At 38.7% G+C, this 15,087-nt stretch overlaps 4 protein-coding genes across 7 annotated transcripts; 2 read left to right on the top strand and 2 right to left on the bottom strand.

Moving 5' to 3' along the window:
* The first annotated feature begins 804 nt into the window (after positions 1–804).
* LOC111782323 (large ribosomal subunit protein uL2x) lies at positions 805–2,215 on the top strand. Its single transcript, XM_023663184.2, has 2 exons — positions 805–1,301; positions 1,684–2,215. Exons 1-2 carry the CDS (start codon positions 862–864, stop codon positions 2,024–2,026), a joined length of 783 nt encoding a protein of 260 aa, XP_023518952.1. The 5' UTR covers positions 805–861; the 3' UTR covers positions 2,027–2,215.
* An 831-nt stretch (positions 2,216–3,046) lies between these two features.
* On the top strand, positions 3,047–5,213 carry MSRA5 (Peptide methionine sulfoxide reductase family protein). Its single transcript, XM_023661514.2, has 4 exons — positions 3,047–3,379; positions 3,924–4,036; positions 4,113–4,257; positions 4,829–5,213. The coding sequence occupies exons 1-4, from the start codon at positions 3,080–3,082 to the stop codon at positions 5,024–5,026; spliced, it is 756 nt and encodes a 251-aa protein (XP_023517282.1). The 5' UTR covers positions 3,047–3,079; the 3' UTR covers positions 5,027–5,213.
* Positions 5,214–5,376: 163 nt separating this feature from the next.
* On the bottom strand, positions 5,377–9,059 carry LOC111781908 (zinc finger CCCH domain-containing protein 6). 4 transcript variants are annotated; one of them, XM_087120335.1, is made up of 5 exons: positions 8,855–9,059; positions 8,607–8,702; positions 7,450–7,653; positions 7,201–7,325; positions 5,377–7,101 (listed from the first exon to the last, which is right to left on the bottom strand). In XM_087120335.1, exons 3-5 carry the CDS (start codon positions 7,570–7,572, stop codon positions 6,057–6,059), a joined length of 1,293 nt encoding a protein of 430 aa, XP_086976461.1. In that variant the 5' UTR covers positions 7,573–7,653; positions 8,607–8,702; positions 8,855–9,059; the 3' UTR covers positions 5,377–6,056. The 4 variants fall into 4 exon arrangements, with proteins under 4 accessions (XP_086976461.1, XP_023518409.2, XP_086976460.1 ...); XM_023662641.2 differs by having other exon boundaries at positions 8,634–8,702; XM_087120334.1 differs by having other exon boundaries at positions 8,607–9,059.
* A 2,956-nt stretch (positions 9,060–12,015) lies between these two features.
* LOC111781245 (NAC domain-containing protein 37) lies at positions 12,016–14,983 on the bottom strand. Its single transcript, XM_023661728.2, has 4 exons — positions 14,863–14,983; positions 13,801–13,988; positions 13,404–13,675; positions 12,016–12,806 (listed from the first exon to the last, which is right to left on the bottom strand). The coding sequence occupies exons 2-4, from the start codon at positions 13,967–13,969 to the stop codon at positions 12,162–12,164; spliced, it is 1,086 nt and encodes a 361-aa protein (XP_023517496.2). The 5' UTR covers positions 13,970–13,988; positions 14,863–14,983; the 3' UTR covers positions 12,016–12,161.
* Positions 14,984–15,087: the final 104 nt, after the last annotated feature.

The following is a 15,087-nucleotide window of genomic DNA, read 5'->3' as shown; positions in this document are numbered from 1 at the left end:
AGCCACAAGGTGAATTGCCAGCCCCAATGTCTGAGGGCATTTTCGGGGACTAGCCCATTACTCGACGAAGGCTATTGTCCGGTCCTCTTTCATGTGGAATCGTTTTAGTTAGATCGTACCCAAGCCCGCCTCCACTTTTTTATGTGAAAGAGGTCTTGCTTTATAAGACTGAACCCTTCTTCGATCAGAATACGAATGAGATAAAAAAGGCCATCATTGGAGCAAACAATGCAATAGCTTCGGTTAGAGCAAAGCCCAAAATGACATAACCAAATGATTGTTTAGCCAACGATGGCGCAAATGAAAAATAAATTAAAAAAGGACCCGACAATTTTTGGATTAAAATTTTTTTATGGATTTGAATAATAAAATTTATGGATTAAAAAAAATTGGGTTTTTTCAATGGGAGAGAGTGACAAAAATATTATTTTACCTTAATAATGAAATGTCAACTTTATAAGGTTAAAAAAGAATTTACATTCATTTGTTACCAACCAATTATGCAGGCAACAATATGGGCCAGTAGTCTAAAAAAGCCCAAGTAGTTGGGCTTCGTTTATGTCTTAGAAATGGGCCGGCCAGTTTCATTTTCAATGCGGGCAACATTATGGGCCGGTAGTCTAAAAAGCCCAAATAGTTGGGCTTCGTCTATGTACTAGAAATGGGCCTGCCAGTTTCGTTTTCTATGCAGGCAACAATATGGGCCAGTAGTCTAAAAAGCCCAAATAGTTGGGCTTCTTTTATGTACTAGAAATGGGCCGGCCAGTTTCATTTTCGTGTGATATAAATTTGTCTAAACCCTAGATTTTTACGTAATCTCTGCGGTAGCGAACTGAAGATCTCCGACCTTGCGGAGACGACATGGGAAGAGTTATTCGTGCTCAGCGTAAGGGAGCGGGATCCGTCTTCAAGTCCCACACCCATCACCGGAAGGGTCCGGCCAGGTTCAGAAGTCTTGACTTCGGCGAACGGAATGGCTATTTGAAAGGAGTCGTCTCTGAGATTATTCACGATCCTGGCCGTGGAGCACCGCTTGCTCGAGTTACCTTCCGCCATCCTTTCAGGTACAAGAAACAGAATGAACTGTTCGTTGCGGCTGAGGGTATGTACACTGGCCAATTTGTTTACTGCGGGAAGAAGGCAAATCTCATGGTCGGAAATGTCTTGCCCCTTAGATCGATTCCTGAAGGTGCCGTCGTTTGTAACGTCGAACACCATGTCGGCGACCGCGGTGTTTTCGCTAGATGTTCCGGAGATTACGCGATTGTTATCAGCCATAATCCCGATAACGACACTTCCAGGTTTTTCTTCAATACTTGTTCTTGAAAGAGTGTAGTTACTAGTAAATTCTGTACTTGGATGATCAAAATTTGTTTACTTTCACGTTGAGTGTTCTGGTGATGATCTGTCTGAGAGGAGGTATGGGGGAGCGATGGTAATAAAGGTTTAGTGTTAGAAATATACAGCGGACTGAAATAAGAATCTTTTGATTGCACCTTAGAATGCTGGTTGGGAACTGACTCAGGCTTCTCCGTATGCGGTTGTTGGAATTTCACAGATTAGGATTTGTGTGCGTAAATTATTTGCAATGAACAGATAACTGCACATTCCTCGGATGTGGCAGTTGATTGCAGCTATTTCATATGCAAATGAAGTCTTATGTTCATTTTTAATTACTACCAGGATCAAGCTTCCATCAGGTTCAAAGAAAGTAGTTCCAAGTGGGTGTCGTGCCATGGTTGGTCAGGTTGCAGGTGGTGGTAGAACTGAGAAGCCCCTTCTTAAGGCTGGTAATGCTTACCACAAATTTAGAGTGAAGAGAAACTGCTGGCCTAAGGTCCGTGGTGTTGCAATGAATCCGGTCGAGCATCCTCACGGAGGAGGTAACCATCAACACATCGGACACGCCAGCACTGTCAGGCGGGATGCACCTCCTGGTCAAAAGGTTGGTCTCATTGCTGCAAGGAGAACTGGTAGACTCAGAGGACAAGCAGCAGCCACTGCTTCTAAAGCTGATAAGGCTTAAACAGTATTATAATTTAGATTACGACTTGGTTCCTGAGGTCATTTCATTTTACTTCCATCGTTCAATTTGTGTACTCTCCTCCCCCATTGTAACTTTTGAGAAAACATTAAGGATTTATTCCGGGCCGTTGTCCATTAAAATCTGAGAAGGATTGTTCTGGGCTTTTCACCCATAGAGCCCATCATCAAAGGGATTTATTCTGGGCCTTTCTCTATTCAACCTTACAAGGATTGTTCTGGGCTTTTTCCTCTTTAAGCCCATCCTAGTTAAATTAAATTAAATTAAATGAATATTTCCATTTTACTCGAATGCTAATTTTAATAAAAAGAGAATAATGTAAATAAACATGGATTATTTTATTTTATTAAATTCATTATTTAGATTTGATATATGAAAAACAAATTGAAAATTATGATTTTTTTAATCTATTTTTATCGTCATTCTATTTCTCATCAAAAGAAAAAATAAATTAGCCTTCTATTTTGTTAAACGGCCCAAAAAAGCCTGGGCTTCAACAATGGCAGGCTAGTTTACGGGGTTTTGATTGATGGGCCTGGGGTTCAACAATGTAACGGGCTTTGCGGGGATTTGATTAATGGGCCTGGGCTTCAACAATGTAGTGAGCTGCGAGTTTGCGGGAATATGATGGGCCTGAGCTTTTAGTTTGCGGGGGTTTGATGGGCCTGGGCTTTAACAATATAGCGGGCTTCTAGTTTGCGGGGATTTGATGGGCCTGGGCTTCAACAATGTAACGGACTTTACGGGGATTTGATTGATGGGCCTTGGCTTCAACAATGTAGCGGGCTTCTAGTTTGCGGGGATATGATGGGCCTGGGCTTCTAGTTTGTGGGTGTTTAATGGGCCTGGGCTTGAACAATATAGTGGGCTTCTAGTTTCCGGGGATTTGTTGGGCCTGGGCTTCAACAATGTAGCGGGCTTCTAGTATGCGGGGATTTGACGGGCCTGGGCTTCAACAATGTAGCAGGCTGCTGGCCATGTAAAATGAAGTTTCAATTCCTCGATCTGTCCGCCTGTGTTCCAGAGCAGACAGTAATGGCTCTTTTGCAGACGAACACTTGGCATCGCATTTCCACAATCCTCTTCTTCCTCGTATTTTTGCTGTATGGCAGAGCTTATTGTATCAGAGGTCCGAGTCGTATCGTGGAATCTAGCAAGATTCCATCCAGCCATCAGTCCTTGAAGACCGCAGTTTTCTCTCTCGGAAGTTTCTGGAGATCCGAAGCCGTCTTTGGTTGCTTGGATGGAATTGTCCGGACCACCGTTGGCTACGCTGGTGGTTCTAGATTGAATCCCGAGTATCGTAGCTTGGGTGATCATGCCGAGTCTGTACGGGTTCGGCTCCTAACCTTCTTTGCTCCTTTATATCTTCTATTTTTCTGATTGCTTAATTTCCTGCGTTTTGAATGATGTTACGGACTTCATTACCTCAGTAGATCCTGTCTATACGTTCAATTATATTGTATAAATACATCGTGGCGTGTCATTCCTTCGGTGAATTTAGCTTTGCACTCTTGTTTTGCTTCTGTGATTGGATTTACTGTCTTGAAATTCTTTATAAGAGAGGCATGAATCGGGTTTAAATTGCTTGATTATCACTGTTGTGTTCATTTTAGGGGGCCCTGTCGAATTTGTTCGTCACAGATTTCTGATGGGTTCTTTCATTAGTATTGATACTTTTGGATGGTATCACTTGCCACTTGTTTTTTACACGCATTCATTGCTCGGTTAATGTTTATTGTCCTTTGTTTATAATGTCCATTGATATATATATTTATTGAGATTCTTGCAAAAAAAAAAACTATTTGTTGGTTTCATTACATTACATGTGTGTTTGGATGGGATTAATTATTTATTCATGCTTTGTAATTCTCTGCAGGTCGAATATGATCCGAAGCTTACTAGTTTTAGGCAACTCTTAGAGGTTTTTTGGTCCAGTCATGATTCTAGGCAAGTGTTTGGGCAAGGTCCTGATGTGGGCAAGCAGTACAGGTATATTATAAATTCTAGTTCATGATTTAAACATAATTAACCTTAGATAATGGTGTTACCAACTCTTTTGTGACAGATCTATTATTTTTACTAATGGCACTGAAGAATCAAGACTGGCTGCTGTCAGCAAAGAAAAAGAACAGCTGAAGTCGAGAGGAAGTGCTGTGACTACGCAAATTCAGCAACTTGGAGCATTTTATCCCGCAGAGGCTGAACATCAGGTTAGTATCATTCGTTAATATAATCCTTCGAAGCAATTGCCTGACGAACTTTCAGCTTTTAAACTTTCCTGCTTCTTGACATGCAGCTCACCATGAAATGTTACAACTTTGGTTAAGATGTCTTTAGTCCTTTTCCACTTTGTAATGGAAAATTGCTATCCTAGCCCCGTTTTCTTATTTGAAGATAAAAGAAAGGTTAGAATGAATGGCTAATTTAGCATCAGGTCACCGAGAATATTTGCTAAAACCACCACCATTTAGAAAATGGTGGTGAAATTCTCCGATGCTAAACTGTAATGGAAGACAAATATCTAGATATTTATCTTCAATTAAAGGTCAAATATAGTACCTATGTTAAATCATTCATCCTTGCTGCTAATTATTCTTAACACTCACCCACCCAGAGAATGTACTCCTTTAAATGTTAAATGCATTGGAAGTTCATAATGGATGGCCCATCTTGAGCCAACATAGGTTTACTGTTTGAATTGTCGCGGCACCGTGTGGTTAAAACGGAGTTCTTGACATCAAATGTCAAATATCACTGACACAACATATGTTTGAGACGCAGAAATTTGAGCTGAAGAGGAAACCCTTTTTGCTGCAATTAATGGGCAACTTGCCGGAAGAGGAGCTTGAGATGTCCACTTTGGCAGCAAGGATGAATGGGTACGCGGCAGACCTCTGTCCTCCAAAGACCCAGAAGCAAATTGATGCCAAGATCAATGACATTATCAGAAAAGGTTGGCCCATTCTAAGAGAGAAATAAATTCATCTTTGTTCGGAATTCTAGCCTGAATATCAAACCATTGCTGTTGCATTAGTTGGCCTCTTGTTGCTACTGCCGGATCATTGCTAGATTGCAAAAACCCAAATTGGTTGGGTCATTGATTGAATTGCCACCATCACCTTCAATTTTGTGGCAAATGAATAATAAGTCATATGTAGATTTTTTATCTATGTATGTGAATATTTATTCGTGCGTACCAAACCTAAAAAAACAACTAAAAAGGGAAAGTGAAAAGTGAAGCTTGAATTACAAATTGTTCCTAACTTTTTGTTATTATTGGAGAACCCGTCCTTAATGAGTAATCAATTGTGCTTTCCTAATTTGTGACAGCTCAAACTCACTGTTAACAGATAGTCTGATTTGGTCCGTCTCAAGGAGGGTTTACGGGTCTCGACAAGTTTCTACGCATAATAAGAGTCCTTACCTTGAATTAACTACCCAAATAGTTTATAGTCTCTCTTAAGACTGATTTAATGAGATTGCGATGTCAACCTTATCCCGACTTTACACTCAATAACTCTAGTGACTTTCCGATAAGATTCTTTAATCAATTTTTCTTTTTTAGTTTCTTCAAATCATGTCAGATTATGAAGCTCAATGATGATAGACGCAAGTCAACTTCTTGACACTTTCTTTTAGCACATCCTCTAGAAGCTATAAAGTGTTCCGAATAGACTTGAAAACACTGTTCTGTGAAGAAGAATATGCCAAGAATCTACTTTATAACTATCATCTTCCAGGTTTTACGTTGACAAATTGTCCTTAAAAGTCCAAAAAAGTGATAATAATCTTGTTTTTCTCACTTCAAACCAAAAAGGAAAATATGTTCTATTTGCCAAATAGAATCGTATGCAAAGAATTCACATTCGTGCTGAAGGATTTACACAGGGAACCAATCATCCCTGCTAATCTCAAACAGCCACTAATACATGCCCCAGATTCAAAATTCTCCCTTGGATATCTTGTTCAAATTCATCCTGAAAATCCTGAATAGTGAAGCATAACCCAATTAAGTCATCCCTGTTACTTCACCACACACTTTCATTCTCTTAGCGTTTTGATTCTTAAATGTGACATCATGTTTGAATTGGCAATTAACGCCATTTCTACACCCTTTTGGGGTATCAAAGTAACTGCATTGTTTCCCAATCTTGGGTCTCAAGTTTTCTGCATTCATTTCATGTACCCTTTTCAGAATACGATGATGATGATTATTTCCATCTTGTCCAGGTTTCTGTTCCTTATTATTCCTCTGGTTTCCATGTTGTCTCACCAAGTTCTTACAATAGTTAAGATCCTTGCATTGCTGACCATTTCTTACTGAACTTACCGGTGCAACGTTCGCTTGAGCAGGAATTGCACCTATTTTAGAATAGTTCTTGGAATTCGGTACCATAATTTTTACCATGTTGGGATCTGGAACTGGCATGTGGCTGGGGACTGGGGCTAGATTTACATCAGATGTAGGAATGATACTCATCTGAGGAAGAACAGTGGCTACCTTGGATGGGAGTCCATTCGGCACTTTCAATAAGCTTCCATTTGGGAGCTTTGGTATCAGATCAGATTTTGGGAAAGACAAAGAAACTGGTTTGGTCACTGGCTTTGACAAAGATATTGGTGCAGCAGTAGCCAGGGGTGTACTCCCTGACACTGCTGCAGATACTGGGGGAATGTTCACCAAATTCTGGATCATTTTTGGGTCACTGAAAATTTTAATAAGCAAATTGGTGTTGATCATGCTTCCCTGCTCCATGCTTTTCATTAATACCGTCAATGCCGTAGAGGCAACAGCAGCTACATCCATACCAACATCAGGTAACTTCTCAATAGGCTTTTCACCTGCAGACGTATCAATCGTACATACGTGTATTGCAGGTTCCAACTGAATGTTAGAAGCTGTAACAGGCATTGAGCTAGTACAGAGGTTTCCTACAGCAGCTGAATCTGGCTCTAAATCTTCGCACTCGTCTTCCTCGATCGGAATGATAGGGACAAGAGGAGTGAAGCTATCATCATAAAGTTCATCCTCAATATCAGTAGATACGGAAGCACTATACAGCAAAAGAAAGGGAGAGACATTATCAGAAAGGTTGATGTTAACAAAATAATGATCCTCCAAATTGTGTCAAGAAACAAAAGAATGAAATTACCCTGAAGGAATAGCAGACACTCGGGGATAAACTACTTCAAGAAATCTCATTTCCCTCAATTTTTGAGATTCTACCTCTATACTTCCCTCTCCTGCTGTCACACACCAGTTGCAATCCATAACAAACTGTACAGACATACTGGAAGAAGTGTTATACATCCGAAAATGATGCAGGACAGACATACATCACATAGCCACTAAAGTGAATTCATATTGAGTGAAGTGAACAGAAATATTAGAGAGAGCTCACCTTAAGAGGGCATCTCCACTTAATCAAAGAGATGCTGGACAAATTAGCTACTTGGGTTCTCGAAGGAGTAACCTCAAATCCAGGAGGGCAATCCTTAAATTCGGCAGTATAAGGATGCAACATCCTGGGAGTTTCTGCTTCGAGATAATCAGAAGATTTCAGGCCAGCTTTTGAAGGACAGTCCTTTGATGAGAATAGCTTCACCTATTTAAAACCACAATTATTCACTCTTACAAACTCATTGGAAGTAAAATCAGTAAGGAAAACCTTTAACTATTGAATATCAACTTCTGTTTAATCATTCTGCAACATTCAATTATAAGTATAACATCATATAATGTTCCAATCTCTAACAGTTGCATGCAAGTACATATTAAAGTAATTTCACAGGCGAAATGATCAATCAATATCCTGCAGCACCTTGTCAAGGCATTGCCTCCCAAGTACCCTGTGACTCTCAGTATGACAATATGTGAACCAGAATGTGTTCATTAAGGTAGAAAATAAGCATTCAGTCAATGGCATCTGAGAAGATGCCAGCTTTGGGGAAAGAAGGCAGAAACAGTGACAAAGTTTGTATTTTAAAGTGAGTAATGATTTATGCTTCGCAACTACCTAGTTGTTTTGTCTTCTTTTTCTGCTCTTGTTTATTTATTTTTGGATTACCGCTTACGAACAAATACTTCCAATATTCTGTTAATGTTTGGTCACAAGAAGCTTCAGTTATACATCACAGCCATGTTGTACACTTGAATCGAATTGTTATTTCTTCAATCTCTATCAAACCATATTCTAGATTAACATCATATCTTCAAAGCTTCCATAAATTTATTGTGTGACATTTAAGAACGTCTCTCAGATCGTTCAAACTGACTGCGGTGGATTTAATTCCGTAATATGATTTATAGCCCCACTGTTTGCTTGCACAAAGTAAAATTTTAATTACTAGATTCACATTCAATAGTACTTTTTGTTCTCAAGGTGACGATTTCATTAGCAACAAGAAATTAATCCTTCCAAATCACAGTATTCGAATTCGTTTCAAAACGACCAAAATTATTGTAATCAAACTCATCAATAACAGAACGTTAACCTTAACCTAGCTTTGTTATGATTAAAGGTATATAGATTTTCATGATTTTATAATAACATCATACTTCGATTAGAAGATACCGCAATTATACCTGACAAAGATCAACTCCATGAGTCCACGAAACACCTCTCGATTTCCTCTGCCGCTTCATTTCAAAATCCTAGATAAAAAACGCTCTAAACTCAAATCAATTCGTTTCAAATACTAACACTAAAGTTCCAGATTAAAGCTTATAGTGAAACAATCGATCGGTTGGGAAGGGTAATCTACTTAGAAACGAAGATTCGTATTATCTGAAGAATAAAAAAAAACCTCAATCTTAAAATCGATCCGATGGCACGGATCTGATTCTGAAACTTGTAATCGAAACGAAGACGATGAAACAAATAGAATGAGATCAAAGTAGATGACGGAAGGAAAATGTGTGAAGATCAAGAAAATAAGGCGCCAAGAAAATCAAGCGCTAGAGATATAAGGAGAATCCCTAGAACCCGTTCTCTCGATTTAATTCCCTTTCCCTTTCCGTAAATGTTCGTGTTTAAATTTCATTCTTTTGGATTTAATTTAAATAAATAATTTCATTCTCCAATATTTTAAAATATTTTTATTTTAAAGGTAATTTTAAAAAGTTTATCAAATACTAAATATATTTTTAAATCAAATTTTTTCTTTAGTAAAACATAAATTTAATATTTAAGTGATTTATTATTATTATTATTATTATTATCTTGGTTAAGAAAACATATATTATTGGTTGGAGAGATTAATTACTTTTAGATTTTGAACTATTAATAATAATATAATTTTTTTAAATTATATTTATGGTATTTTAATGTAAAGCTCGATTTTATTATTATTATTTTTTTTAAACTAAAAAAATTCGGATTGAATAGTAGGTTGACCCAACCAACCCAAAAATAGGAAGATTAAGAATGTTTGACGTTTGTAACAAATGCAGGTCATCATTATGAACTCTATTCAGGTTACTAGGGTCACCCACTCAACCCATTCAAAAAAATTTATTAGTTCAAAAGATTTTCCAACCCAATCTATGTACCTATGATACCATTTTATAACAGTTCAAGCTCACCGCTAGTAGATATTATCTGTTTTGACTCGTTACTTATTGTCGTCAGCCTCACGATTTTAAACATGTCTACTATGGAGAGGGTCTAGCCCTACTCTGACCAATATCTCGCACCGTTCGATGACTGATTCTGATATCATTTATAATAACTGAAATTCACTGCTGACAGATATTGTCCATTTTGATCATGATCGGTTCCGATCTTTATCACATGGCTGCATGAAAAGGGCTAGAAGTTAAAAAGAGAAGTGTGGTTGCGTGCCATCACCGAATCATTGTTCTCCAAAGACATTGTCCCAAAGCCTCTCGTTTTTGTCAACTCATATACTCATTGCTTCTTTCTTTTTCTTGTTTCCTTTAATTCGCAGTCACCAAACCATAGAGCTCACCACTTTCTACCACCACACACCATTCTAGCTTTTATGATCACTTCCCCTCACCCCTCAATAACGTACTTTCAAGCTATAGCTTATACAAATGTAGCAAACCTACCCGGTTTCTTCTCCGTGCTACGTCATTAGGTTCCAAATGAATCTCGTTCCATTCTAACTCTTAGTGATTAATGTGTTCGTCGAACCAATATGATTTGGGTTTATCTTAAATTAGGTGAAAGATACTTGAATAAACAAACACGGCATTAGAATGCAAGATGGTTATTGATGCAACGCCCCATTCTCAAGATTTGAAATTCAAATACGACATCTAGTTACCCTAACATTTCCCAGCAATATGGTCACGTTATATATTTCTCGCCTAGAGGTTATCAAACATAGAATTGCTCCAAACAAAACACGTTAACATTAAAATTCTTACGGTTGAGCCTCCAAAAAAGAAAGTGCACATTGTTGATATAAGTAGTAACTCTGAATCCTATCTGGGTTTGGTCTCGATTTGTTTATGTATCCTTTTTTTACTCGAGTGTCACAATTGAGGTCATGCAAGATATAGTCTGTGGCAATTAGAAACCGTCGTTCGAATCTAATTTTCTCGAGAAAAAGGGATCATATTGGGTTAAGAAGTTAACGTAGTAGTGAAAGAAAGACATGCAAGAAAATGAAGATATTGATGAGAAATATGGAGAGAAAGTTAAAGAAAAAGAAGAGGATAAAAAGAGGAATAAAGGGATGTGTTTGTGTAGAGAGTGTTGGAATACCCGAAAAAGGAGAGAGAAGGGAGTTAGGCTTAGCCTATAGGGACCATTTCAGCCCACTCAAGAATGGAAAAAGGACAACGTAAGACATGCGTTTTTGTCCATTCAGGAACCGCGCTCCGACACAACCTGCCGACCTCAAACTTAACTGCTCCTAACAAAAGTTGTCTGTCTTTCTTTCTTTCTTGGTTTCTTTGTTTTACAGACACACACAAAACCATGCAGCAGTCGCCACCTACCTCTCTTCCTGTGTCTCCTTTTATGCAATATGATAAGCCATCAAGTTTCTCTTTTTAAAGCTCAGTTATCTTTGTAGTGTTTTTGATACTCGACATGGGCGAGGTTGAATTGATTTGGCAAAGTGGGGGCGAAGGGGAAAAAGGGTGTGCGAGAAGAGAAGCATGGCTATGAAAGGGATACGGTATATAAGCAAAAGAGCACGCTAGACAAGCATTTGGCCCACCAAAAACACCGCCGAGAACACAAAGGGTGAGCCTTCAACCATTTCTTTCACCTTTAAACTCATACCCTTTTACACATTCTCCTTTTTGCCTCCTTCCAACACAAAAATGCATGGCCTTTTCCTCTCTTTTATCATAACCCGTCCGCTTAAACTTCTAGATTAATTGGTATTTTAACACGGTATCAGAAGAGGAGGTCGTCAAGCATATCCAACAAAGATCAAGAGAGATCTTGTAACGATCCAGATCCACCGCTAGCAAATATTTTCCTCTTTGGGCTTTCCCTTTCGGGCTTCCCATCAAGGCTTTAAAACGCGTATGCTAGGGGAAGGTTTCCACACCCTTATAAATGGTGGTTTGTTCTCCTCCCCAACTAATGTGGGACATCACAGATCTCGTTGTTGCATAGCTCAACCCACTCGTTAGTAGTTAATAATCCAAGTGATTGAAGCAAGGTATTCGCCCCCTAAAGTTCCCTCACGGTAGGCCCTCCCAGCTCCTGAACGTCTTTCTATAATCAAGAGAGATACATAATCCCAAAGTAAAGACGAAGCGTAAAAGTGTTGATATAATGAAATTTACCATAACCCATTAACTTAAGCATTTGAGTTTTCGATTTGATATCTTTATCGTTGCCATGAGAACGACATCATTGGAGACACCCGCCTCTCGACGTCATATCATACGACGTCGAGAGAATGATACCTCTCTCGATGCCTTGAAAACGGGGTTAAGAGATCGACTATAGAGAGAGAGAGAGAGAGAGAGAGAGAGAGAAAGAGAGTTTTTTTCTTCACTCATTCACAACCATATCATACAAAAATACATTATAGAGATATGATCCCAAGATCCATAATAACCCTCGTAAGAACACATATATTAAAAATATTATCCGACAAGAACATCCTCAAATAATCATCTTCATTTCTCAAATATGCAAATCCCAAAATCAGACTCCGGGTTCGAACTCAAGAACTCTTTGTATAAGTTCTCTTCATCATGCACTCTATTCTCCATCAATAATATGGCCATGTCCGCTGAATTATGATTGTTATTATTATTATAATTATTATTTTGTGCTCCAAACCTCGAATCTCCTTCGCCTTCAAATGCATCTTCTTGACTCAATTGAGAAGCCACAAACTTGTCCAATGCCCTCCAATCCGTCACCTTTGAGCTCCTATTATTATTGTTGTTGTTATTATCGTACCTTCTTTTTGTCGGTGGCTCTTCTTCTTCATTGCATTCCGACACCAAAGATATGGAGCTTGATCTTTTCATTAATGGAAGAGATGGGCTCTCAAGCTGTGGAAGTTGTACAAATGGATCATTATATGCTATCAACTTCACATTCTCACCTTCCATCTCTTGCTTACACATCATATTATTGTGCTCTAACAACCCTTGTGGCATCGACTGCCTCGACATGAACTCGAGCGGATCGATTCCCGAGCAGACCCGGCTCGGTTCGTCGTAGAAATAGCTCGAATCCCACCGCTCGACCGCCATCTTTGATTGTCCATTCGCTCGCTTCTTGAAGGCCCTACACACAACCCATCCTTCTTCCTACAAAAGAAAGAAAACAAAAACAAATAAGCCAAAACCCTAATCACAAATTGATACTTTTTATGGGTGTCTGGTAAAAGTGATGAAAATAGAAAAAAAAAAGTCAAAGATGATTGACAAACAGGAAGGATGGAAAGAACATAAATTCAAACACTACAATTATATGTCTTTGTAAGTATCAGCTTTTGACTTAGAGGTTTGGTGGGTGTCATCTGTTAAAACTGTACAATTTAGTGGACTAATTATGGAAAGTAAAAGTTGTCCCATTTCCCTCACTTTTTTTGTCATTTTTCCACGCATTTTAAAGCAGTAAAAGTCATAAGTTCTTCATGTTCATGAAGCTCAACTCATGAGGTTAATTTGACATATATTGATCATATTGTCTGGATAAAGTTAAAATGATGAACAAAAAGATGAATTTTTACCACTCAAAATAGCATTTTTAATCCCTTTTGTCAATCTTACACAAATTACAAAAAGAAAGAGAGAGAGAGAGAGAGAGAGAGAGAGAAGACAGGACTCAATGAAGTCTACTTAGCATGCATGATTGAGAAAAATATAGATGAAGAAAAATAAAGGGTTAGTAAAAGAGCTTGCCTGTGGAGGGCCGTTTTCATCGGATTCTAATCTGTACTCGTGCATGATCCAATCAGTCTTTTGCCCGTTCGGGGCTCGTCCTCGATAAAAAACGAGGGTTTTTCTCATTCCAATGAGCTTATTCTTGTCATAAACAGCCTTGTCTCTCCCAGTCGCCTTCCAGAACCCGGCCAACGTAGCCCTATTCGTCCTCGTCCCGGTCGGATATTTCTTGTCCTTATGACTAAAGAAGTACCACTCATTTTGCTCTTCATAACCAATCCAACATTTCTCTGCCCATTACAACATAATTCTCAGATCATTAAAAAGGTTTAGGGTTTTTTTTTTTTTTTTTTTTTTTTTTTTTTTTAAGAAACCCTAATAAAAAGAAAAAAAGAAAAAAAGAAAAAGAGTATACCTTGAAGATCCCACGGCTCGATCCTGTAAAGATCTATATCTTTAATGACATCAAGATCAATCTTTTGTGAAGCTACCTTCTTCCTTAGATAATATCCAACGAGCTCTTCATCGGTCGGATGAAACCGAAACCCGGGCGGAACACACGACGACTCCATGGACTCCATCATCGTCACGGACGGTAAATTACTGCATCAAATTCATCCCCACAACACAAAATTAAAGCTCTCCGCATGCCCTAACCTCAATCATCTCTACACTATTACCAACACCCACCACCTTATGATGGATCAAAGAAAACAAGTAAAGGGGTTTATATATATATATATATATATAGATATAGAATGGAATGTTGAGAAAGGAAAGAACTTGACGAATGAGATGATGCCAAGTGTAATGGGAGATAATGATAAGTTCATTTGGTGGTGATGGTGGTGAGCAGCGAGAGACACCCCACCAATTTTAATCTGTGAGGGGGAAAATAAACGGCGTGTTATAAACAAAACCCATTACCAGAGACAATGATTCCGTTTTGTTGGGGGGGAAAAACCTGTGGGGAAGGAGGTGAAAAAAGTGAGAGATTTTAGGGGGGGGTTTTTTGATGAAGGAAAACGGACAACTAAAAGGGTTTTTTCTGTGAAATTAATGATGTTGTCTTGTGTTGGTGAATGGTGGGAATGATGGGAATGATGCCTCATGAACCGCCTCTCATCCATTGCCATACCCATAAACCAATAAAATAATATTAAACAAAAACGGGGTGTAAGGATGACGTGATCAGTTATCACAAATTAGCACGCGGTTCGGTTCTCGAAACACACACACACACAGACACAGAGACCCAACAGTTCCATTGGATCTATCTCTACCTTAAAAAAACAAAACAAAACAAAAAAAAAAAAACAAAGAATTTCGCAGAAACGGGAGTGGGTTTTGTCTAATTGTCGAGAATTTTTAAGGTACACCTCGAAACCAGCCAAATTCCTCATTCATTAACCATAACATGCTCTCAAAAGGGGTAAAGATTCAAAATAATATTGATGATTGTGTTGTTGTTATATACCTGGGAGAAGAGTCACCGGCGGCGGCGGCGGCGGTGGCGGCGGAGGAGGAGAAGGAGGAGGAGGATAGAGTGTAATTTTTAGGAGGGTTGGAGGGGGAATGGAGAAAGAATATAAAAGGAGGGGTTTAGGGTACTGTGTAGGGTCAGTGTCTTCTTGCGCATGGCTTGATGGCTGTCCCCAGTGGATGACGTCTATATTTTTTTTCTTTTTTCTTTTTAAATTTT

Source organism: Cucurbita pepo, chromosome 19 (genome assembly GCF_057944985.1).
Source record: "Cucurbita pepo subsp. pepo isolate OVF chromosome 19, ASM5794498v1, whole genome shotgun sequence".
NCBI classification, from domain to species: Eukaryota; Viridiplantae; Streptophyta; class Magnoliopsida; order Cucurbitales; family Cucurbitaceae; genus Cucurbita; species Cucurbita pepo.
This window is presented reverse-complemented; position numbering and strand designations above follow the sequence as displayed.